The sequence below is a fragment of the Phyllosticta citriasiana genome (assembly GCF_038021145.1).
Source record: "Phyllosticta citriasiana strain CBS 120426 chromosome Unknown IWZ02scaffold_5, whole genome shotgun sequence".
NCBI classification, from domain to species: domain Eukaryota; kingdom Fungi; phylum Ascomycota; class Dothideomycetes; order Botryosphaeriales; family Phyllostictaceae; genus Phyllosticta; species Phyllosticta citriasiana.
In genome coordinates this window covers 147,286-170,082 of record NW_027117282.1, presented here as the reverse complement: position 1 = coordinate 170,082, position 22,797 = coordinate 147,286, and the positions used below count along the sequence as shown (strand labels likewise).

Genomic DNA, 22,797 nt, shown 5'->3' with positions numbered 1-22,797 from the left:
CTCTCTCAACACCACCCTAATCAAACCTCAACCTACCCTCCGCCACCCTCTCCTCTCCTTCTCCCTCCCGCTGCAACCTCACACGCACCCTCGCCGCCCTCCTCTCCATTTGCGACGCCGAATCCCCATTTCCGTTCCCACATCCACTCCCCTCACCCAATCCCTCCAAAGCTCCCCTATCAATCCCATTGAACAGAAACGGGAAAACAGAATCCTTCCAAATCTGCGTGCCCGCGACGCGCTTCTGGCGTGCACTGACGACGATGCAAGAAGCGAGGAGCAGAGCAGCGCCCAGTTCGATGAGCAGCGGCCCAATGAACCAAGGCCAGTGAACCTGGACAAAAGTGACGTTTTGGAAGGACTGGCCAGGGACATCAATGGGATCGACGGTGCGAAAGAAGTCGGTGATAGCGAGCGCCAGGTCGTCGAAGAGCTTCGGGATGTCGTCGGCGGCGTACATGTAGTCGCGGTAATCCAGCGGCTGATAGGTGCCGTTGTTCCTGATCCACGACTGCTGGTCGAAGCGCTGCGCAAACATGCCGCCGAACGCGGCGATGAGACCCCACGCTTCGGATCGCCGGAAGAAGTACGTCTCGCTGCCGCCGTTGCCTTTGGGGCCTTGGGCGTGCAGAGTCGCGTCCTCGTGGTATTCGAATGTCAGGTCTTGGTCTGCGCTCTTCTCCGTTTGGATCTCGCCGTTTGTCGATGTTATTCGGGGAAAGGTGCGCGCGCAGAACGCAAGTTTGCACTGGAAGACTTCCAGCTTCTTGTTGTACAGCCCGGGATCTGCCTGTAATTGCACTGGGTTTTTGACGACTGACATGTTCATGGAAGTAACTTGAGTCGACGATAGCATGTTGAGTAAGGTTGCCACATGCTGTCCTGGCGTATATCCTTCATCCGGAAGGTGTTTGTCGTATCCATCCAGCATGACACCTTGAGGAGTTTCGTAGTTGCATACGGTGTGATAGACGAACTTCTCCGTAGTATTCTCATATTCCTCATAGTAACAGTCCTGCTTGGTTGTTAGTGTGACATTTTCACAGCTGCTACATAGTCCCATGGTTGTGAGATTAGTCCATGTACAATTTGCGGTCGGACACGTCAATGTCTGGAATGGCGACTGTCCGAATATCCCGGTTTCGAGTGCTTTCGCCAGGTTCGAAAGCTGCATGTATGCTGTCTGCGGTCATTTTCGTGGACATTTCAACTGGGAACGCGATTCACGCGAACTTACTTTCTTCGGAAGTATTGTTGCTGTCAAAATTGTAGGTTTGCGAGACTTGTGCAGTGCATGGTATCTCCTCCGCCAGGACAGATTGAACTGGGTAATCGATTGTTTGCTGCACAAATGTCTCCATGGAAAGTGCTGCAATGGTAAGAAGGCAACATAAAGACGCTATGATGGCTTGCGACTTGAAAGTAACCCTAAAGATGAAAGACAGCGACCCAAGAGGCCCGCGACTGGCAGCATCATAGTACCGCAGGTCTATTAGCGGGCGTGAGGTTTGTCGGAAGTGGTGCCACTTGAATTGGCTGATGCAGGATGCAAGAGGAAAGATGAGCGCTGCCCTCGAAACCGTCGTTATGAATGATACGACCGAACTTGGCTGCCAAGGCAGAGGCCATGAAGATAATGGCTTGTTGTCTTGACTCTTTAAGATGACGGCTACCGCTACTATGCAGCCGATGCTCAGAGCCGTGCTGAAAATCTCCTTGGCCCAAATATCGCGAATGAGGTTTCGGCGGTCCTTGGTCGCAAGGAACTCCTGAGGCGAGACTGCAGAAGCCGGCTTCAACGTTTCGATGACATGCTTTTTGGTTGAATCACCGGCGGGGCTCAGCGTCCGATTGCTGATCAATGTTGTTGAGGAGGAGACATCTACTTTTCGTCCAGGTTCCAAGGAGATCCTAGGGGTGAACAACGGACTGGGTGAGCGATCGAAATCGGCCAAGGGAACGGAGGCGCCTTCGTCCGGGAGGTTCTGTTTGGCAGTCATGACCGCGATGACTTGTGCGAAGCAGCAGCGAGAAGAAATGGGAACGACAAGAGAGATCAGGCTGAGATTTTTGCAGAGAAGTGTTGTGTAGATGGATCCGTGTAGCGGGTTTGACGTGTGACGAAGAACATGTAAGGCATGGGGCTTGAAGCTCAAATCCAAGCACAAGATGTGACAAACATGGAGCGGGTGAGGGAGGAGTTGTGTGATTTGAAGAGAAGATGTCAACAACGCTGAATTTTCATTGAGATTGGCGAGCATGTCAGAGGATTGGGGGCTGATTTCCAGCACGCTGCAGGCTGTAGGCTTTGATTAGCAGACACCGATACAGGCGACTGATTTTGCTTGCGCGCGCCGTAAACTCCTCGATACAACAGTTTGATAGTGGCACAAAGGTCTTCAGCCACACCTTGTAGTTACCACTCAGCCCTACCTGGAAAATTGCAGCAGCCCTGCCGTGCTGCGAGCTGTATCAAAGTCCGAAGGTCAGTGCACCTATCGTGCCTCCCTATCTCATAGAGTCCACCAGATTCACCGCAAGTCTCGCGGTACGGTCGGTTGCAGGAAAACGGCCCCTTGATTCTATTTGAGGACTGTCGAGGTTTTGGAGATGATGGCAACAATTTTGGGAGCGAACCGGCAAAATCCTGAGAGACTTCGATTAAACGTGCCACAGATTTCTGCATCGCTCCGAGGCTGGGTGGACACACGCATTCTCTCGAAGAGTTTTGGGAGAGTAGCGTCGCTGACCAGCTTTGTCCAACATTGGGGCTGAGATGGTCAAGCTCGAGAGGAGCGTCTTTGCAAGGCTGGAGTAGGAGAGTTGAGGCGATGAAAGCAGCAAAGCAACACTATTGAACGAGAGAATGTTGACAGGGCAGCAGAGAGATGGATGTGATGAAGGAAGCCATTTGCAGAAGAGGCAGTGCCGTTTGAAGACGAGACAGTAAGCGGAAATCTTTCACGACCTGGCTTAGTAACCGGTTTGTTTCCCACAGCGTTTTGGCGGCCGAGGATCCCGGCACAACTCAGCGACGCTCAAAGAACCCGGACCTTGACCACCATATCCTACGTCATCCCGTGCCCAAGCCGAGATGGATATGCCCGCCTCATCTCAAACGCAAACCCAACCTCGACTGCTGCTCTTCCGGCCCAGTGGGTATCCATGCGTCATTGCCTCTGCCTCCCCTCGCCGACGGCGCCCCGCCAACGCATACGTCTGCCATCATTACGTCTGGCCATGACCGAAACCTCCTTTGCCAACCCCTTGCCACGACTCATTGTCGCCCGCTCGTGAATCATGCCCGACGTTTGAAGTTGTCTTCGACCGCTGGATTAGGCGTGGGAATCCCTCGGAATACCGGCTACGTTTGGTATTACGCCAAAAAAAAAAAAAAAAAAGCAAGGGATGCAGGGCATATTGGTATGACGGTGGTTTGGTATGACAATCGCCAGTGAGAAAGGGTCATGGCCACGGCGCAAACAACAAGGAGAGAAGACCGGCTGAACGACTCGTCGCCGTCTCTAAATGCCCAGAAACCTGGAGAGCAGCACCACAGGCTCGTTCAGACCCAGAAGCAACTTTGCGCAGTAAACATTTGAAAGAAGAAGAAAGAGCAATGATAGCTCCAGGACTGCGACCAAAAGGCCCCCACGGCGACCCCAGAACCCGGACAGAAACAAATTTCCAAAGGCTGTCTGAAATAACGGAAAACCTTCTTCACGTGGCGCGCTATTCATAGTCACTTTTTACACACACATACCCGCTGGCTGGCCGGCCGCGGCCCCACAAAGCAAACCACGACGCTGATGACTCTGCAGATCTGTCCTCGACCCCGGTCATATCACCGTTGCCGCCACCCGGGCGTGTCAGTCGCTACGTTTAAAGCTGTTTCTTTGCCTCTGGTCTAGGTCAGTGAGGCGGATGAGGATGCGCTGGGGTGGACCACGAGAGTGGTCATGTCACCGTGCCGCCACCCGGGCGTGTCAGTCGCTACGTTTAAAGCTGTTTCTTTGCCTCTGGTCTAGGTCAGTGAGGCGGATGAGGATGCGCTGGGGTGGACCACGAGAGTGGTCATGTCACCGTGCCGCCACCCGGGCGTGTCAGTCGCTACGTTTTAACTTGTCTCTTTGCCTCTGGTCTAGGCCACTGAGGTGGGAGAGCGTACTCCCGCCACCCAGGTCGATTCAGTTGCGGCGTTTGAAGTTGTTTCTAGCCTTTTGCCTAGGCCAGTGAGGCAGAGGAATCTGCACTGGTGTGGCTCGCTGAAGAGGCGCAGAAAGGGGACGTGGTGAAGAGAGCGACAAGAACAACAACTGCAGGACTCTCACTGCTGGAGCAGTCAAACACGAGAACCAACAGTCGAGTACCCCTTCCTGTCCTTCTCCAGCGCCTCTCCTTCACCAAGTCAGCGTGCTACGCCAGTCCACCACTCCATCTCCGCCACAGCCCAAGCCTCGTCCTACACCACGCCCCACACACAGCATCGCCGATTCCAGTCGCCTCACAAACCGTTGATTCATTCACGATGTTCAAAGTTGCCGCAGCCCACGTCTCCCTCGTCCCCGACTGGCCAGCACGCGCGAACGTGCGCCGGGGCAGCTGCCCGCCGGCGAGGCTACTCCTCGGGAGACAGGGAACAGAGCGACGGTGAGGGGCCGGGTTAGCCGGTCGGCAGGGGTATGCAGCGGTCCTGCGGTAAGAGGATTTGAGATTTGGGCAAGTCTGGCGAAATAGGTGGGCAAGTGGGGTGGGGTGGAGTGCAGTGGCCGTGGCTGGACGGACAGAGATGAGATGAGACGAGGTGCGATGGAGTAAGGGGAGCGAGGGAGCGAGGAGTGACGTCAATTAGAGGTGCTGGGGGCAAAGGGCTGGGTGGGAGGTGAGTGTGTTGCTTCCTGATGTGCCACTTATTGGGTTGACATCATTTGTATTTCCTCTTCCTTGTCTCGTTTGTTACTGGAAGCGCGCGGACTCGCACTGAGACGTACTTGCCACAGGGCAGTGAAGAAAGAAATGACACTCCCCGATTTTAGCTGCGGGTATGGACAATGGCTCGCCAAGCGCAGTCATGAGAGTAGATGACTGCTGCTCCCTAGGCGCAACCATGCCCCCGGACGGCTGACCCCCAGATGCGGCTATGATGTCGGACAACTACTTCCTAGATGTGGCTATAATCACGGACGACTGCTCTCTGGAGGATGTCTCACACCTTTCTACACCCTCTGTGCTTGTACCACAATCATCCCCCGCTTCACATGGCTCTTCGATTATTCTTCACATCTCCATAACATCAGACTACACAACTCCATCAATTACTCCACCCCTATCCTCCAGCCATCTCATACACAGACAAATAAAACTAAACCCCATCTCTTCCCCGCCAGCCAGCCAGCCAGCCAGCCAGCCATAGCCACCGCCCAAATCAATTCCCCTCTACACCACCCTAGTGCCGTTCTCCTCCTCCTCCTCACTCAGTCAGCCAAGGAGGCAAACTCCCTCCATCAATCACTCAGAGCAACTGTCAAACAGGCACCACCATAAAATCCATCACTCAAACTCTGCGGCGGTCAAAATGGGTTGAAAAACACTCATCGACGAGATTATTCGCTCACGTACGTATCCGCATCGTCGTTGTATACCGCCAGCTTTTCATCCCTATTGCTTCGCGCAATGCGATTCGGATTCATTCCAATCCAATCCAATCCAATGCCCAGAGAATCACTTGGTCTAGGGGAAGGAGGGGGGGGGGGGGGGGGGGGGGGGGGGGGGGGGGGCGCGGTTTGGTAGGGAAGAGAGAGAAAGAGGAGAGGAGAGGAGAGAAGGGAAATAAAGGAAAGGGAAAGGAAAATGGAAAGGAGAGAAAGAAATTGTTAGGCTCGTTTTACTTACCTTGCCTTGCCAACCTGACCACGTGGTAGTGTGTACCTTGTCAACCAACGCAATCAACAATCTGGGTATCGCCGCTAATCTGAATGAATGCTGAAGGAGACAAGGGACTGGAATGAAAAGGGGAAGGGGGGATAAAGAGGACAGTGAGGATGAGGATGGCACAGAACTCACTTTCCCTGCCCCTCCCAACCAACACCACAACACCCCATCTACCCAAGCCTCCTAGCATGATGCTCCCTCCTCTCCCTCCTGCCCTCGGCCTGCGCGCCCATCGTCGCCGTCCGCGGCCCCCTCAACGCACCACCACAGCTCAAATCCTGATACTCGGCATCACTAATGATCCGCTTCTGCCACAGATACCGAAACAAGCCCGAATCGATCCAACCACCGTCTCCTCCGCCACTAGACGAGACGTCCAGCCGCTGCCCGGCCCGGTGGTGCGCCGCGACGTGGTTCATGCGGCAGTCCCAGGCGCGCGCGCCCGACGCGTGCGCGAAGCCCCAGTCGCAGAGCGGACAGGACACGTTGCGCGGTGGTAGGTGCGAGTGGAAGTGCGAGAGGACGTGGGTTTTCCATTCTTGTTCGGCGTCGGAGGGGGAGGAGGAGGGGGAGGAGGAGGAGGAGGTGGTGGTGTTGCTAATGGCGAGGTAGGTGCAGCCGAGGAAGCTGAAGGCGCAGTCGTAGATGATGGTGTTTGTTTGGTGGGGGGAGAGGAGTGGGTGGGTGGTGGTGGCGGTGGCATTGGATGATGACGGGATTTGCAGAACGCCGTCGTGCCCTTCTTCTAGCAGGCGCGCGGTGGGGCCTTGGCCGGATTTGAACGTGTTGACGGAGCTTTCGGCGACCGACGAGGCGTCGTAGTCGAGCGACGGCACAATGTCTGACATGGAGGGCGCAGGCGCAGCAGCATGGTGGGGTCCTCGCGACGAGGCGCCATTGTACTGATGGTGCGGGTTGTTGTGGATGTGGGCCGAGAGGACGGACCGGCCCGAGGGATCCATGTACGAGGTGCTCTTGAACGAAAGGGACGCGGGATATGGGTAATCTGACGACAGCTGCTGATGTTGATGCTGCTGATGCTGATGCTGTGCGTGGTTGGGACTTGTACCGGCCGTGGGGTTCAGCGAGTAGTGAGCTGCGAAGAGGCGCTCCCCGACTCCGCCAGAATGCGCATCGTTACTCCACCTCAGGATTGGGGGCTGATGTTCGTGTTCTTGGTCCCGGAGCGCGGCAGCAAATGGCTGGTGCTGCTCGTGGGAAGACGACGAGAGCCGCCGGGACGAGGCTGAGATGGATGACGCGGCGGCGGCGGCCGACGACGAAGGCGACGACGCGGGGTGATTGCGGCGGTGGTAGAGAGAGGAGTAGTGCGAGGACGACGAGGCCACTTGTTGGAGATGATTTTCAGCCTTATCATACACGCGCAGCGGGGGGCGGGAGCTTACTCGGGAATCCTTCGACGCTGCAACCTCTCTGCTCGTCGGGCCCCTCGAGGCGTGGGCGCGGCGTGGGAGCTTGCTTTGCTTGATTTGGTGGACGGACGTTTGACGACTCCTCTCTCTCCACAGTTTTCGAGTCGTGTGAAGACGGCGACGACAAATGGCGATGATGGGCCCAAGGTGGTAGGTATATGCTGCCAGCTTCACATGGCTTGGGATGGAGGCATCTGACTGGAAATCAGACGAGATGCGGCTCTGCGGACCAACCGACTGGATTTGTGTGCTGCCACACGGTCGACGACGCATCTCCCCCGCTCGCCAAACGGGATCGACCCACTTCCGTCTCGCCAGACTCGAGAGGGACCAACTCTACCACTCGGCTCGGTCCGCCTCACTCGCCATGGATCATGGCTGTGGAAATCCTAAACACGTCGTATTCGCCGTGACAGTGCCTTTGTTAAGACGGAGCAGAGTTAAACAATTACAACCAACCTGTAACCAGCTACAGCGAAAAAGCCACAAGAGCCAATCAGCAAATCTCAACGCGAAGAAGGGCCCCAAATCTTGCCAGTGACTGTTGTCTGTGGATTGGATCAAGCCCGTGACTCGACTCGATTTTCGGGATGCATGTGATGCTCGAGTTCCACGGCAGCCTCGCACCAAACCACAGCAAGCAAGCAGCGGCGGACCCAGTGCCCAATATCAACGCCGGCCAAGCATCAATCGCAAAAGCAGTCATTCAGTGTACACAAAAACTTCATCATACGTCAAAATTCAAAGCCATGGCGACCTCGCATCTGCGCCTGCAGCGAGTCAAAGACAAACAACCACATGTCGAGTCGAGAGCAGAAACGCAGGGCTAATTTTTCGAGCACAAAGTTATTGACCAGTGTCTGTTCCACATAATCCCAAGCGGGAGAACGAGCACATTATAGACTGCAGCTGTATGACGCAATGACTCGGGAGCAGACAAACGCCGCGCTGTAAAGGGGAAAAAGAATTAAACGAAGAAACTCTCGGTACCATGCGCACACCAAACGCCTGCACACACAAGACAACTAACAATGGAGCAACAATGTCGCAAAATCACTCCGGACTCGTAAGAAAGATCCCAATTTCGCCTTTCGACTTTCCCAGTAACGACAAGCAATGGGAATTCTGCTGTACCCAACATGAACAATAGTAAGCGCCAAGGAAACTTCCAACCGCATCAATCGCCCTGCTCCGCTTTGGACACTCAAAGCAGACTGGCGAGCTTTTTGGTAGGGGGTATATCAATGTCATCGCGACATGATGCATTGGCCGGGCCAGGCGCGTCGTCGTCGTCGTCGTCGTCGTCGTCGTCGTCGTCGTCGTCGTCGTCTGTGGCAGCGCTCGACTCGACCACGTCGAGCCCATATTCGTCATCAATCGTCTCCGTGGAGCCCATCAAGATCTCGTGAACATGCCGTCTCAGGAGGCTAACCCCGCGTCGTGGCGATTCAATCAACCCAAGGGATTGCCCTTAAGTCGCTTGTTGTTGTGCGGAGGTCTGGGGCTCGGCTTGACCTTGGGCGCATTCGGGTTCGCTCCGTTTGCATCTCCGCCTCCATCATCGCCTTCTACCTTCACCGTGCTGCGCCGCCTCTTGTTACTAACGTTTGGGCTGGTGTTTGCGCTTGCAGCTGCGCTGCTGTTCGTACCTTGCTGGCTATGCTGTGCCACGAGGCCCGGGGCCTGCATGTGTCCCTGAGCTGGGGACGGCGTGTGCGTCTGGCCAGCGAGATGCGGTGATCCGTTCACGGCCGGGTTGAGACCGCCAGGAAACTGTTGGAGATTTGCTATGTGCGGAGACATGAACTGCTGGTTCGTCGCTGGGTGCGGTACGTTTGGATTGCCGCCAGGCATGTTGCCCGGTGTTCGCTGCCCCGGCTGAGCGTTGTTCGGTACTGGGCCAGTCGGAGGCACGTTGATCTGCGGCGTCTGCTGTTGCTGGAGGTGCTGAGGTGGCTGTTGCATCTGATTACCTTGCGGCCCAGCTTGATTCTGCTGCGGACCGAGAGAAGCAACGAAGCCCGTCATGGCGTCTGCAGGCGTGGTTCCCGGGTTCTGGTGATAGTGAGCAAATAGCTCCTGCATATTAGTCAACGTCTCGCCAACCTGAAAGATGATGTCAGCCTTGGTTTCGCTAAAATCTGACAAGACGACGTACTTCAAGAAATTGGAGCACCGAGTTGGCAATCCCCCAAGATGAAACCGGCGCTTCAATGAGGTCGGACAAGAGGAGTGTCGGTTCTCCACGCGCGCGCTGATTTCTCTGGTTTGGTGGATTCTTTTTGCTCATTTTCGGAGACACCTGCATGTTTTGCTGCGGAGATCTCTGTTGGAAAAGAGAGTCCAACTGCAAGCGTGGCAAGTACTGCTGATGTTCTTGAGTCTCAAACGATAGCAAGTTGATCTTGTCGGCCTGGTCGAACATGGCACTCAGCTTGCCGTTGTGTACGACCTATGCAAGTCAGCATAATATAAACAGTGGCCTAATAACTAGCACTGTACCTGAGTCCCGTTTTTGTACCAATAGATGAACTTTGCGCGGGCACTTTCGACGTAGTGGCAAGCGTTTCCCAGCTCTTTTTCAATCAAACCGTCCATTGTCAGCTGCAAGTTGTCCAGTCCGCTCTGAAACTGCGTATAAAAGTATCTTGGCAGAGCTAGTGTGCAAATCTCAAAGTTCTTGGAGCCAGGAGCAGGTGTTTGCGCGCCATAGTCGAGCAGCGTCTGCTTGAATACGCCATTCTCAGTGAAGAAGCGAGCTACAAAGGCCTTCCAGTAAGCCAGGTCGTTTGGCTGCCGGTTCGATGTAAATCTACTCAGATGATCTGCAAGGTTTAACAACTTCAGGATGGAAACACCGTATATCCTGTCCGGCGTGTTGTGGGCCTGTTGGGCTTGGCGCTGTTGCATCAAGAGCTGCTGATGCCGTTGCTGATGCTGAGCCTGCTGAGCCTGCTGCTGCTGCTGCTGCTGCTGCTGCTGTTGTTGTTGTTGCTGCGCTTGCTGTTGTTGTTGTTGTTGTTGTGACTGCTGCTGCTGCTGCTGCTGCGATTGCTGCTGCGCCTGCTGCTGCTGCTGCTGCTGCTGTTGCTGCTGTTGAGCTTGTTGCTGCTGTTGAGCTTGTTGCTGCTGTTGCATTTGCTGAGGGTTCTGAGGTTGTGGCTGGGGACCCTGCTGCGGTTGAGGAGGACCTGGAGGCTGAGGGCCTTGCTGATGAGGAGTTGGTGCCTGTGCTGGAGGTGGAGGTTGAGGCTGTGATTGTGTTTGCTGAGGCGTGTGATGTTGGCTCGGCGGTTGTGCCGGTGATGCATGGGCTTCATGACCTGGTTGCATTCCCGGAGGCTGCGGTCTCATCTGCCCAGGTTGACCCTGGGGTCCTTGCTGACCCTGAGGACCACCTTGACCTGGATTACTCTGCTGTGATGCCGCATGTTGCATTGCGGCAGTATGTTGCGCCATCAACTGCTGCTGATTCATTTGCTGCTGTTGATGAGCTTGCTGCTGTACTTGGGCATGCTGCTGCTGCTGCTGCTGCTGCTGCAAAGCTTGTTGCTGTGCAAGCTGTTGGCGCATATGCGGCGGCAGGGGAACCTGCAGTTGAGGATTGGCAGCCTGCATTGCCGCCATTTGTTGAGGTGTCATGCCCTGGCTCGTCTGGCCTGGAAATATCATGCCATTTTGCTGCTGCTGTTGATGCTGCTGGAGCATCTGCTGCTGGCGCGCCATCAACTGCTGTCGTTGTTGCATGGCCATGGCCGGGTTCGATGCGACTGGAGCAAGTCAGCAGTCAAGTCGAAAAGAGGAGAGAAACACTTACACATCTGGGGCTGCTGATGAAACATTTGTGCCTGGGGAGTAAGATGTTGGAGGGCATGCGCGCTGGGACCTGGACCGCCCATTCCCGGCTGCATGCCCATCATCGGACCCGACTGAGAGACATGCGGTCCATTTGGTCCAGATACGCCGGGATGCATGCCGTGCATTTGAGGACCCATTGGATGTCCTGGGTTGGGCCCGGGTCCTGGACCCATGGGCTGTCCATGAGGAATTCCGGCCTGCTGCAGACCACCAGGATGATGCGGGTAGGCACTCGCCATCATCTTGACTCTGGGAGGTTATATCAGCAGCGACGACCTTTCACCCGGCGCCTGTAGGGAAAAAACCCCCAGTCACTGCTGATACCGAGGGCCGGTTGAGAAGCGCAAGGGATGTTGGCTAAGTATGGCCTTTTGAACTTGCCGGAGCAGGAGTGTATCGGTGTGGAGCAAATTATGGCGCTCAAGTGGGTGGTGGACCGGTCGCGTCGAGGGCAGGCGTCTGGTGCGGTGAGAGCGGGCAACGATGGCACAGTGGGCAGCGATGGTTGGCGGCAGCGCAGGAAGGCGGCAGGGTGGACTCGGGCGTCGTGTTGGCGAAGGGAGGCGTGGTGAGGGCGAGAGTGTTGGGTTTGGGTGAAGCAGTGCGGTGCGGTCAGGGTACCACGGCGCGGCGGCAACTACCGGAGCTGACAGTTGCGATCGGAGGTCAGCAGGTGACTGAGTGGTATGAGCCACCGAAGCGCAAACACGGCCAAGACGCGTTTGGTGAGGGATGGTCGAGAGTCCAACAAGAGACGTCGAAGTTGGGGCGATTGTCGCGCATGCGTCTACAGGAGGTTGGGCGCGCGACGGTGAGGAGAGCGAGCGTGGGTTGGCGGGCGCAATGGGCGTCGGGTTGGCAGTCACAGAGAGCAGAGGGACGCGGAGGCCATGTCAAGTCGATCCTCGAGGGTGAAAAGAGCGGATCCGGGGTCGATTTGGGTCCTGTCGGTGATGGGCGAGGACGAGATGAGTGTTGACTGCAGCAGTAGTAGTGAAGGTTGGCAGGTCTCTCGCTCTCTCTCTCGCTCTCTCACGCTGGCTCTGGCTCTGGCTCTGGCTCTGGCTCAGGACTGGACGAGGGCTGCCGTCGGGCGGCGCTCGCGCCCAATCGGGTTAAGCCTGCCGAAGGTTTCTCCGAGCCCTCGCTATAAGATTCGACTTTTCAGCGACAACAACACCACGACACTACTCTTTTCTCTCTCGCGCGCACTCTCTCTCCCTCTCTGTCTCTTATTCACGGTAAGCACTCTGATTTCCCCCCGACGCGCCCCTTCCTTCATGATGACAACCTTGCACATGTCTTCTTTTCCCAACTGAGTCGACCTTGAAGAAAATGTCTGTCCGGGTCTCCTCGCACGAGACCTGCTACTTGCCAGTACACGCTGTCTGATCAAGACTTGCCGTCGCGTTGCATTCATTGGGCTCTCATGTTCTCAAAGCTGACATGCTCCAGTGTTCTTCCACTCGTTGTCCCCATTGCCCGACCGCAACCCAAGCGCATACTTGCATACAGATAGGCTGCGACGGAAATCCTGGCAGGCTGCTCTGGCGCACAATCTTTGATGTCGAGGTTGTCCACCATTCAGCTCTTGCGACAGGGACATGGTCATGACTTCATTGTGGTCGCACTAACCAGACCGCTCACAGTCCATCCTTGACAGGTTAGTCCGAATTTTCCGTCTGCATTCCTTCTCATGATGAAATCTATACCACATTCGCAGTTTTCACTCTAGCCGTCGCTTAAGAACCCATCTTAGACGGTCGATGAGAGCTAAATCTTCCTTGGATGTCTGACTCCTACACACAACGCACATGTTATCAGTCACTTTCGAGGGTTATTGCTAACAGTGCGAGCAGGCAATGAAAAATATGCCCACAGCGATTGCTGTTGTAGAAGTAGAAATGATTATTATTATTTTTTTTTTTTTTTTTGGAAATCTCAATCCATAATGCTTGCTTTGTGATGTTTGCCGTGTCGAATGCCCACCATTTCCACATATTGGGATCAAAGAAAAGCTCGCTCTACTTCCATGACAAAAGTGTCCCTGTAACACACTCAACGATCTGCTGGCTGGCTGGTGGCCGCAAAGATGGCTGTTGACCTTGCACGTCTTTAAGCATCGCGGGGCTTTCATTAATTCCAGGCCGACCAACCTAACCCGTCGTGCACGTACCATCCCGTCAGCGGACCTCCAACGTCGAGCTGCCAAGCTGCATCTCGACCTCCACCCGCACCTCGATACCAACCCAGCAGTCGCAGGCACCCGGCTGCAATCTCTGGCGACCTCTCTCTGAACCCCACAGCTCCTCCTATCCTCGATCTCGACAGCGTCAGACTAGCAATCATGGCGCCCGCAGCGATAGACCCCCGCATGATGTCCGTCAAGCCTAGGATACGTTACAACACCATCGGCGGTGTCAACGGTCCATTGGTCGTCTTGGACAATGTCGGTTTGCGAGCGAGCTCTTGAACGATTCTGCACAAGCTAAGGCGGCGACGGCAGGTCAAATTCCCCCGTTACAACGAGATCGTCTCTCTGACGCTGCCCGACGGCTCTGAGCGGTCTGGCCAGGTACTGGAAGCTAGAGGTGGGATATCCAACACATCCAAGGCAGATGTAGTTGCTGATGCTATCTGCAGGAAACCGCGCTGTCGTACAGGTTTTCGAAGGCACTTCTGGTATCGACGTCAAGAAGACCAAGGTCGAGTTCTCGGGCCACAGCATGAAGCTCGGTGTGTCCGAGGACATGCTTGGTCGTATCTTTGACGGTTCCGGTCGCGCCATCGACAAGGGCCCCAAGGTGCTTGCGGAGGACTATCTCGATATCAACGGCAGTCCCATCAACCCGTACTCTCGAGTAGGTGTGGCAACGATTACGAGCGAGTAGCACGGCTGACCATGTCCAAGGTGTACCCCGAGGAAATGATTTCGACTGGTATCTCGGCCATTGACACAATGAACTCGATTGCCCGCGGCCAAAAGATTCCCATCTTCTCCGCTGCCGGTCTCCCGCACAACGAAATCGCCGCCCAGATTTGCAGACAAGCCAGCTTGGTCGGTCAGCCGACAAAGGACGTGCACGACGGCCACGAGGACAACTTCTCCATCGTGTTCGGCGCCATGGGTGTCAACTTGGAAACTAGCCGTTTCTTCACCAAGGACTTTGAGGAGAACGGCAGCATGGAACGCGTCACTCTGTTCCTCAACTTGGCCAACGACCCCACCATTGAGCGTATCATCACGCCCCGTCTGGCCCTGACCACGGCCGAGTACTACGCCTACCAGCTCGAGAAGCACGTGCTGGTCATTCTCACCGACCTTTCTTCCTACTGTGACGCTCTTCGTGAGGTGTCGGCCGCGCGTGAAGAAGTGCCCGGTCGTCGCGGTTACCCCGGATACATGTACACGGACTTGTCGACCATTTACGAGCGTGCGGGCCGTGTCGAGGGCAGGAATGGCTCCATTACGCAGATTCCCATCTTGACCATGCCTAACGACGGTAAGCCTTTTTGATGACAGAAGATCTAGTGCCAGACGCTCACACCACTCTCAGACATCACGCACCCGATCCCCGATCTGACGGGCTACATCACCGAGGGCCAAATCTTCGTCGACCGAGGCCTGTACAACAAGGGCGTGTACCCACCCATCAACGTGCTGCCCTCGCTCTCGCGTCTCATGAAATCCGCCATTGGCGAAGGCCGCACGCGCAAGGACCACGGCGACGTGTCGAACCAACTGTACGCCAAGTACGCCATCGGCCGCGACGCAGCAGCCATGAAAGCCGTCGTCGGCGAGGAAGCGCTCTCATCCGAAGACAAGCTGTCGCTCGAATTCCTCGACAAGTTCGAAAAGACGTTCATCAACCAGGGCGCGTACGAGGCGCGCACCATTTTCGAATCCCTAGACCTCGCCTGGAGCTTGCTCCGCATCTACCCCAAGGACTTGCTCAACCGCATCCCGGCCAAGGTGCTCGATGTCTACTATCAGCGCCGCGCTGAGGAGAAGCGCGCGAGGAGGCAGCCGAATAAGGATACGAGGGATAATGCTGAGGGTGGCGAGCAGGCGCAGCCGCAGAATGGACAGGAGGGCGGCGAACAGCAGCAACAGAATGGCGAGACGCTTGTTGATGTGTAGATGTGAGGGGTTTTTGGCCGCCAGTTGTGTATGGGTGAGAGGTGGGATTGGCATGGCGGAATGAATGAAATTTGATATGATCAATTGGGCGAGTCGAGATGCGGCGGAGCAGTGAGGATTGGCTTGGTCATCTGTAAACAATCATGTGTGCTCCTTTCTTTCTTTCTTTTTTTTTTTTTCCCCTCTCTCCTTATATCTCTACATAGGTATTCACGCTGTCTGTCTTTCTCTCCTTGATGACTGACCGGCTTTGTCTGTATCTGTCTATTGTTTTTTTTTTTTTTTTTTTTTTTTTGGTTTTACGTACTTGTGTCGTGTTTCGTAGGTTGAATGGAATGCCACAGCCATCCGCATGTCATGTTAATCGTTGTGCGTGTGCATGGTACCTACATACACAGTAGGTAAGATGTGAGGATCGGTGTAAAAGGGGACGAAGGCTGCTGCGTGTGCAATGGAGCATAGGTACACGGGCATGACAGCATCCAATGGAGAGGGACATGTTGACGTTTCATTCATTCGCTTTCACCGTTTCACGTACCCCTCGACTACTGTTCTACTCGTACATGCATACATACATACGTGCGTGCATTGCTTCATTCATTTGAATTTTTTCTTTCTCTTGGATAGGTGATTCATTCGTACACGCATCCAACCAAATGCGTCATCTTGCATCTTGCATCTTGCATCTATCCTCTTTCCCTTTCCTTTTCCACTCGTCCCCCATTCCATCCCACGCCTCAAATGTTCTCGAAATAAAACGTCGGCGCGCCAGGCACCGCCGCCTCAGCCACAGGCGGCAGCCCGTCCCTGTTCGCGCCCTGCTCACCATCACCAGCAACAACGCTCCCGGCCTTTTCTCCCTCCTTGACGGCAACAATCTCGACAAACTCGAGCTTCGGCACTGTCTGCTTGAGCGCAGGCACCATGGCCGCCAGCGTCGCCAGCTCGTCGAACGGCAGGCGGCGATCAAACACGTCGGCCGGCTGCTCGGCGCCGCCTTCGAGCCTGCGCTTGAGGCCCTGCACGAACGGCATCGCCTTCTTCATGTCGGGTTTGGCAATGTCCTTGGAGAGCGTCTTGACGTCGACGAGGCCTAGCTTCTCGAACGTCGCGCGGACGAGCTCGAGGTACCGGTCTTGCCACGCGGGAAACGCCGCCGCGACGAAGATGGAGAGACGCTTGGGGTTCTTGGGGTCGAAGGCGGTTGTCTTGCCCTTGGCCAGCTTCTTGACTTGTTGGCCTTCGGCGGAGGTGATGTTGCTGGTCGTCGTGCGCACGTAGTCGCGGGCGGCGGCGAGGGCGGCGTCGGGGGTGGGCACGCTTGGGAAGAGGGCGTTTTGCACGGTTGACGGCTGGCGCAAGACCTCGAGCCATATGTGCTCGGCCCAGTGCGGCGCCAGAGGCGTCAGAAGTAGCGTTTGCAGCTCGATGAAACGGCGGATGAGCGCGCTGTGCATGCCAATGCCCGACGCCTTGGTCACTTCGCGGTAGAAGTCGCGGGCCGTCGTGAAGTCGTAGAAGCCCGACTTGAGGGCCAGCTTGTAAAAGGTGCTGTATTCGAGTTAGTAACATGTTCTGAAATTCGTGTGGAGGGATGAACTCACTTTTCGTAGTGCTGCTTCGTCTCCAGAACCAGGCCGTTGAGCTCATTCTCAAACATGCGGTCCCACAGCAGGTACTCGCCCGTGCGCTGGATCGTGTCGTTGTTCTTGATCTTACCCGAGTCGCGCGCCGCCTTGTACTCGGCCTCGGTCGACACGAGCGTCGCCTCGTTGGCCATCTCCTCGCACCACTTGCGCAGCTCGTACAGCTTCAAGATGGAGCTGTTGGCGACCGTCTCTTCAAAGTTGGCGTCCTCGATGCCGTCACCGGCGTCGGCGAGTGCAACGCGCGTCGCGTCAGCACCAAACTTCTTGACGGCCTCGCCGAGGGTCAAAAAGTTGCCCGTGCTCTTGCTCATCTTCTCGCCGTTCAGCATCAAGTGACCGTTGACACGGAAGCCTTGAGGCCAGAACTCTTGCGGGAACAGAGCAGTGTGAATGTAGAGACAGAAGGTCAAGTGGTTCTGGATCAAGTCCTTGCCCGAGACACGCAGATCGAGAGGGTACCAGTATTCAAACTCCCTCTTCATGGCATCGAGATCCTCCTTGAGAATGTCCGTCTTGACTTCCTGGGTGCGGCAGAAGAGGAAGTCCCAGACCTCGTCCGTCATTTGCTCGGGGGCAATGGGTTTCTTGGAAATACCAGGGGTCTTGCCAAAGCTGTCACCGTGCAGGAAGTGAGCAATGGTGTAGTAGCTCATGTAAACGGTCGAGTCACTGAGCGACTCGACCAACTGCGACGGGTCCCAGGGCAGCTTCGTTCCAAGACCGTAGGAACGCGAGCAAGCCCACTGCGACAGCCAGCCAAGAGTCATCTTGAACGCGTGTTGAGCCTCGGGGTAAAAGGTGTTCATGCCCTTCTCGAGGTGCTTCATGACTGTCTCGCACCACTCGCCGTCGCCGCCATTCTCCGTGGTGCCGTAGTTGAAGAACCACTGGTCGAGGTACGCGGCAACACACTCATCTCCCGAGCGAGAGACGACCTGACCATCAGGCTCGCCGTAGGGGAATGCCAGACCAGCGTCAATCAGCTGCTTGCGGACCAGGGGCTTGGCTTCTTGCACAGCCTTTCCAGAATGCTCGCCAATTATCATGGTGCCCTGGTAGAAGCCCTCCTTGTAGGCCAACTCTTTGGCCTCGGCAAGGGGCTTAGCGTCCTTGGGAGAGTTGATCTTGAGCTTCTCGACGAGGGTCTTGGCGGTGAGGTTGCCGTAGGTGGGAGTCTTGATGATGGGAACAATCTCCAGCTCTGCCCACTCCTTCTTGATGCCGTAGTAATCGGCCTTCTTGATCAAGTCGAGAGTCGTAGCGTAGTCGTCGGGGCTATCCGAGGGCACGCAGGTGACGACACCAGTACCCTTGGTGGGCTTGACCGTCTCCATGGGAAGAATCCTGACACCCTCCTTGTGCACCGACAGCGGCGCGTCGACGCGGGTGCCAACGACATCGGAGCCCTGGAGCTCGACAACCTTGGGGAAAACGCCCCACTCGGCAAAAATGTTTTGGAAAGCCATGTTGCGGGCAGCACGGTCCGAGACGAAAAAGTACTCGTCCTCGCCGGCCTTGAAGATTCCATACTGAACCTTGGGGCCAACAAAGCAGCAGGTCTGACCGTACATGGTCTCGGGACGAAGGGTAGCAGGGACAAAGTAGACGTTGGCGCCGGCGGGGACCTTGTCGCCAATGAGCTCCCTGGCCTTTTCGGGCCACTCGAGGACCTTCATCTTCAGGGCAGTGTATTCCTGGACAGTGACGCCCTCGCCGGAGCTCCGGTCGTGGTCGAGACATGCCTGGCCATCCTTGGGCGAGTAGACGGTGTAACGCTTGCCAAACTTGATCTTGCCCAGGCCCTTGAGGCGGTTCATTTGCCAGCGGACAAAGGCGTCGTAGTAGGGGTTGGCGTCGGTCGTGACCATGGATCTCCGCCAATCGACACGAGCACCAAACGACGTCAAGTCCTCCTGACACTTGGGCGGGAAATACTGCAGCCAATGCAGCGGGTCGGCAAACTGGTGAATCTCCTCAAGCGGGATACCCAGAGCCAGCATGATTTGGAACTGGTACTTTGTCTTGACGCTCTTTGCAGCCGCCTTGCCCTTGGTCGCCTTGAACTTGGTCACGTCGGCCTTGGTCGTCTCCTCCTGCGGCGCGGGCACCTCCTCGGGCTTGCCCGCGTCCGCAATATCGTGCTCCTTGCAGCCCTCAAAGTTCTTGCCAAACATTTCAATCTCGCGCACCAGCTTGTCCGCGCACGCCTTGATGGGCATGCCGGTGCAGTGGTAGCCCTGCGGGAACAGCGCCCGCTTGCCCTGCATGCGAGCAAAGCCCGTTGCAAACTCAATCTTGCTGGCGGTGAAGCTGTGGCCGGCGTGGAGCACACCGTTCATGTAAGGGTAGGCCATGGTTCCAAAGAACTTGGGCTGCTGGGCGCGCAGGTCGGCGGCGGAGATGGAGCCATAGGGCACCTCGGTGGTCGAGGGGGCGTCTTGCTGGAAGACTTTGGTGTCCTGCCATATCTTCTGGTACTTCTTCTCGGCGGCGATGAGGGTGTCGCGCTTCTCGGTCTGCGCAATGGCTGGTCAGAGGGAAATGCTTGCAGCGGCGAGGCGCGAGCGGGGCAAATGAGCGCACATTTTCAATCTTGAGCGTGTTTTTGGAGCTGTTGCTAGGGTCCAGCGCCGCGATGGTTGCTTGTGCGGCCGACATGATTGCGGGTTTGGTCGGACTCGAGGCGCAGACTGCAAACCAAGGGCCGATGCGGACGTGAGGGCCGGAGTTGAGTCACTACATGGGTACATACCGTGCGGGCACCTTTTTGGTGGGCTGTTTTGGACCCTCCTCGGGCGGTGAGGCAAGCGAGCCACCCATTCGTCGTCCCAACTCCCCAACCGAGCTCCCCGTCACCCCAGACGTCAGTCGACAATCCCACAAAATAATGGCCTCGCGCGCCGTCAAAACCAGCTCGTGGCGGACCTCACGATGGCTGCCTCAGTTCCTGCGCAAGCCTGAGCCCGAGCGAATTCCCTACAACATCTACAAGAACCCGTACCGGGCCAAGCGGTCATGGCCGCCGGACCTGTCCAAGCTCTCGTGGAGGGACCAAGTGCGCTTCGACCGCAAGTACCGACGGCGACTCAAGATGAGGTCGACCTGGCCGTTGTGGAACAAGCGCGTCAAACTGGCGCAATGGATCATTCTAGGGAGTAAGAATCTCACGAGTGGCTAAAAGGGAGATTGTATTGATGTTGGACAGCTGTCGGTTTCTACATGGTGTGCATTGTTGATTGGAAGACGGAAATCGAGATCAAGGCAGGCGGTCCAGTCTCTGGCTGGTCTCCTTTCCAAGTTGTAAGTCTGGCTTTTCAATGGCTGAGGGCAATGGCTAAATGCGTTACAGCCCCACGACTTCTTCTGGGACAATTGGCGCAAGGTCTTTGGCGGTAAGAAGACTTCGAATGCATCGACGCCCGAGAAGCCCGACGAGAGCCAGCCGGCGGCATGAGACGCGGATACGACACCAAGACCTTTGCAATGCGTGACGCTATACAAGTTGAAGTGAAGGGACATGTTGATAAAATTGACTAGCCTATGGTCACAAAATGATGGAGGGTCCAAACTGGACGTAACTCTTGGAGTGAAATACAAAGTGGGTGGCCATGATGGTCGACAAGTCTCCTGATCAGGAGGACTACGTCGAACACCAGAGATTTGGGTGTGAGAGGCCTTGCCAAAGGTAGGGGACTGTGCAGTACGACCAGCTGTCCTGTTTCCATTAAGCGTTTTGAGAGCACTGGAAGTTGGAAATCCTGGCCTGGAGTGGCCTGGAATGAGAGGAATACAGCTCGCCTCAAACATCTGCAAGCTCACGCATGCATAGCATCGGTCAAATGAAAGGCCTCTCTTCTCTTCGATACAACCCCATTGTCGTCAATGTCACCCTCATGGTGTTTTGCGTCGTCACCTGAGACAAACGAGTTAATGATGTCATTTTACACGACTTCGAGCCATTGGTTTCCCATCTCGACAACACTGTAGCACACGGCGCATGTCGTTTTTCGCATCGCATTGCGATCTGCCGTCGGCGCATAATCAACCGCAGACATTGACTCAGAATGTCCACGTCGCTGTCAATCAGTGTGGACGGATATCAATGCTCCGTAGTCATCCCTTCGTAGCCTCATGTGATACCTGGCCATCAGCCGCCAGCGCAACATCCCTTGCGTTTGGCAGTTCAGCCACACCTTCAAGCACGCCACAGCCGAAGCTTGTCTGGATCGTGTCTAGAAGATGCCCGGAAGCATCACAAACTTCTTGCGCCTGTACTCGGCGCCAAACTCCTTGCGGTATCTGCGCTCCTTCTTGGCGGCCCACGCGCCCATTTGGGCAGCTGCAACAATGACGAAGACGGCGGTCGAAATGGCTGACGTCTTGCTAATGGCGGCGTTCACGAGCCAGATTGCAACCCACGAAATGACCTCGAAGAGGTAGTTGGGGCAAGTGACCCAACCAAAGCCCAATCCTTTGGGAATGCCACGCGCCGTGGGGTCGTGCGCGGGCCGCAGACCCTTGAGGACGAGATGAGCATTGAAGTTTCCAAGCTCGCCAACAGCATAGAGTGCCAGGGCCAGGTAGGTAAACCATGGAGCAGCTTCAGACTTGGAAGGTCCATAGGCAAAGTATGCCAGGTTGAGGCCGGACAGGAGCCAGTAGTGGGTAGAGTTTTTGAAAATGTTGAAGGCGGGCATGGTGGCGCTAGAGAAGCGATGGACGAAGATGGTCTCGAACTCGCGCTTGGCAAAGTGAAGCACGACGAGGATCAGGGACAGTTTTTGCAGAGCCGTGGGCTCTGGCAGAGTGGAGGGGGCCAGCGAGGGCGTGGGGTAGATGTAGTCGCGCAGGTAGTAGACCAGCGGGTGAATGAGCAGAGGGCCTGCATACTCGACAAGGAAAACGGTGCGCCAAGCTATCTGGGGACCTGGGGTAATGTACCTGTCAGCTCACCAAGGTCAAGAATGCGGCTGAGGGAGCTTGGTACCAAGGTCCTTGACGGTGATGTTGCTCCTTTGGCGGAGGCCGGTTTCTGAAATTGTGATTTTGGGCGAGTTTGGGATGACAGATCCGTCAGAGCCCTTGGCGAGGCGCAGGCGATGGACGGAGAGGCCGGTGGCGGCCGCAAGACGCTTATACAGCTCGGCAGTCGAGTCTGTCAGCGCAACCGTGGTATCGGCTGGGAGCTTCTTGACGGGCTTGCCTGGGGGCCAAGTGGTCAATGTGAGGGCCGGAAATAGAGTGGGGGCGGGTAGCTGTACCTCGAGGCTGCACGACAAGGGAAATGGCTTCTGCGGGCGCCATTTTGCGGAAGATGGGGAGTCGGGGTGGTGGTGATGGTGGCGTTGATGGTGGAGGATGGAAGCTCAACGGAATTTGGTGAGGCTCAAGGGAAGCTCCGTCGGCGAGAGCGACGCCAGACGCCGATCGTCAACGTCCAAGCTCGCGTCGACACGAAGCGCATCATTTCAACCTCATGGTACAATGTCGAATTGTCAAAAATCAATAATGACGGAGAAGTAGTGGATGCTGCCTGAAGAACCCAATTGGAAGGTGACTCGACCTGGAGTGGACGCGAGTCGGCAAACGGCATCGATCTCAGCCTCGTCTCCGTTAAAACGACACCAGGCAGCTTTGGATGCCTTCAGTCAGTCAGTCAGTCTGTCTGTCAGTCAGTCAGTCAGCCCTGTGCTCACCGAACACCCAAGCCCCTCCCCCCCCCCGGCGCCCACTCCCACTGCTGGCCAAGCCACGCGGTTAATCGGCCAACGTCTCTCAGCCTGAC

The 22,797-nt window shown here is 56.0% G+C and overlaps 8 protein-coding genes across 8 annotated transcripts; 3 read left to right on the top strand and 5 right to left on the bottom strand.

The window, feature by feature from the left end:
* Positions 1-16: 16 nt before the first annotated feature.
* Positions 17-2,000, bottom strand: IWZ02DRAFT_431910 (uncharacterized protein; the record flags this gene model as incomplete). Its single annotated transcript, XM_066766190.1, has 2 exons — positions 17-1,179; positions 1,238-2,000. The coding sequence occupies 2 exons, from the start codon at positions 1,998-2,000 to the stop codon at positions 17-19; spliced, it is 1,926 nt and encodes a 641-aa protein (XP_066623515.1).
* A 4,101-nt stretch (positions 2,001-6,101) lies between these two features.
* IWZ02DRAFT_375078 (uncharacterized protein) lies at positions 6,102-6,779 on the bottom strand (the record flags this gene model as incomplete). The annotated part of the gene is made up of 1 exon (XM_066764800.1): positions 6,102-6,779. The coding sequence occupies one exon, from the start codon at positions 6,777-6,779 to the stop codon at positions 6,102-6,104; it is 678 nt and encodes a 225-aa protein (XP_066623514.1).
* A 2,037-nt stretch (positions 6,780-8,816) lies between these two features.
* On the bottom strand, positions 8,817-10,697 carry IWZ02DRAFT_375602 (LIM-domain binding protein-domain-containing protein; the record flags this gene model as incomplete). Its single annotated transcript, XM_066764835.1, has 4 exons — positions 8,817-9,173; positions 9,261-9,470; positions 9,523-9,816; positions 9,867-10,697. 4 exons carry the CDS (start codon positions 10,695-10,697, stop codon positions 8,817-8,819), a joined length of 1,692 nt encoding a protein of 563 aa, XP_066623513.1.
* A 1,256-nt stretch (positions 10,698-11,953) lies between these two features.
* IWZ02DRAFT_220185 (uncharacterized protein) lies at positions 11,954-13,161 on the top strand. Its single transcript, XM_066762803.1, has 3 exons — positions 11,954-12,463; positions 12,678-12,885; positions 13,082-13,161. The coding sequence occupies exons 1-2, from the start codon at positions 12,113-12,115 to the stop codon at positions 12,834-12,836; spliced, it is 510 nt and encodes a 169-aa protein (XP_066623512.1). The 5' UTR covers positions 11,954-12,112; the 3' UTR covers positions 12,837-12,885; positions 13,082-13,161.
* Positions 13,162-13,569: 408 nt separating this feature from the next.
* On the top strand, positions 13,570-15,363 carry IWZ02DRAFT_489355 (P-loop containing nucleoside triphosphate hydrolase protein; the record flags this gene model as incomplete). The annotated part of the gene is made up of 5 exons (XM_066769564.1): positions 13,570-13,671; positions 13,729-13,813; positions 13,866-14,083; positions 14,134-14,725; positions 14,780-15,363. 5 exons carry the CDS (start codon positions 13,570-13,572, stop codon positions 15,361-15,363), a joined length of 1,581 nt encoding a protein of 526 aa, XP_066623511.1.
* Positions 15,364-15,932: 569 nt separating this feature from the next.
* On the bottom strand, positions 15,933-19,775 carry IWZ02DRAFT_220143 (uncharacterized protein). The gene is made up of 3 exons (XM_066762802.1): positions 19,596-19,775; positions 16,968-19,528; positions 15,933-16,914 (listed from the first exon to the last, which is right to left on the bottom strand). The coding sequence occupies exons 1-3, from the start codon at positions 19,668-19,670 to the stop codon at positions 16,101-16,103; spliced, it is 3,450 nt and encodes a 1,149-aa protein (XP_066623510.1). The 5' UTR covers positions 19,671-19,775; the 3' UTR covers positions 15,933-16,100.
* A 124-nt stretch (positions 19,776-19,899) lies between these two features.
* On the top strand, positions 19,900-20,466 carry IWZ02DRAFT_489353 (uncharacterized protein; the record flags this gene model as incomplete). Its single annotated transcript, XM_066769563.1, has 3 exons — positions 19,900-20,167; positions 20,218-20,312; positions 20,362-20,466. 3 exons carry the CDS (start codon positions 19,900-19,902, stop codon positions 20,464-20,466), a joined length of 468 nt encoding a protein of 155 aa, XP_066623509.1.
* Positions 20,467-21,031: 565 nt separating this feature from the next.
* On the bottom strand, positions 21,032-22,500 carry IWZ02DRAFT_219964 (3-oxo-5-alpha-steroid 4-dehydrogenase-domain-containing protein). The gene is made up of 3 exons (XM_066762801.1): positions 22,274-22,500; positions 22,000-22,215; positions 21,032-21,939 (listed from the first exon to the last, which is right to left on the bottom strand). The coding sequence occupies exons 1-3, from the start codon at positions 22,314-22,316 to the stop codon at positions 21,245-21,247; spliced, it is 954 nt and encodes a 317-aa protein (XP_066623508.1). The 5' UTR covers positions 22,317-22,500; the 3' UTR covers positions 21,032-21,244.
* Between the last annotated feature and the right edge of the window lie 297 nt (positions 22,501-22,797).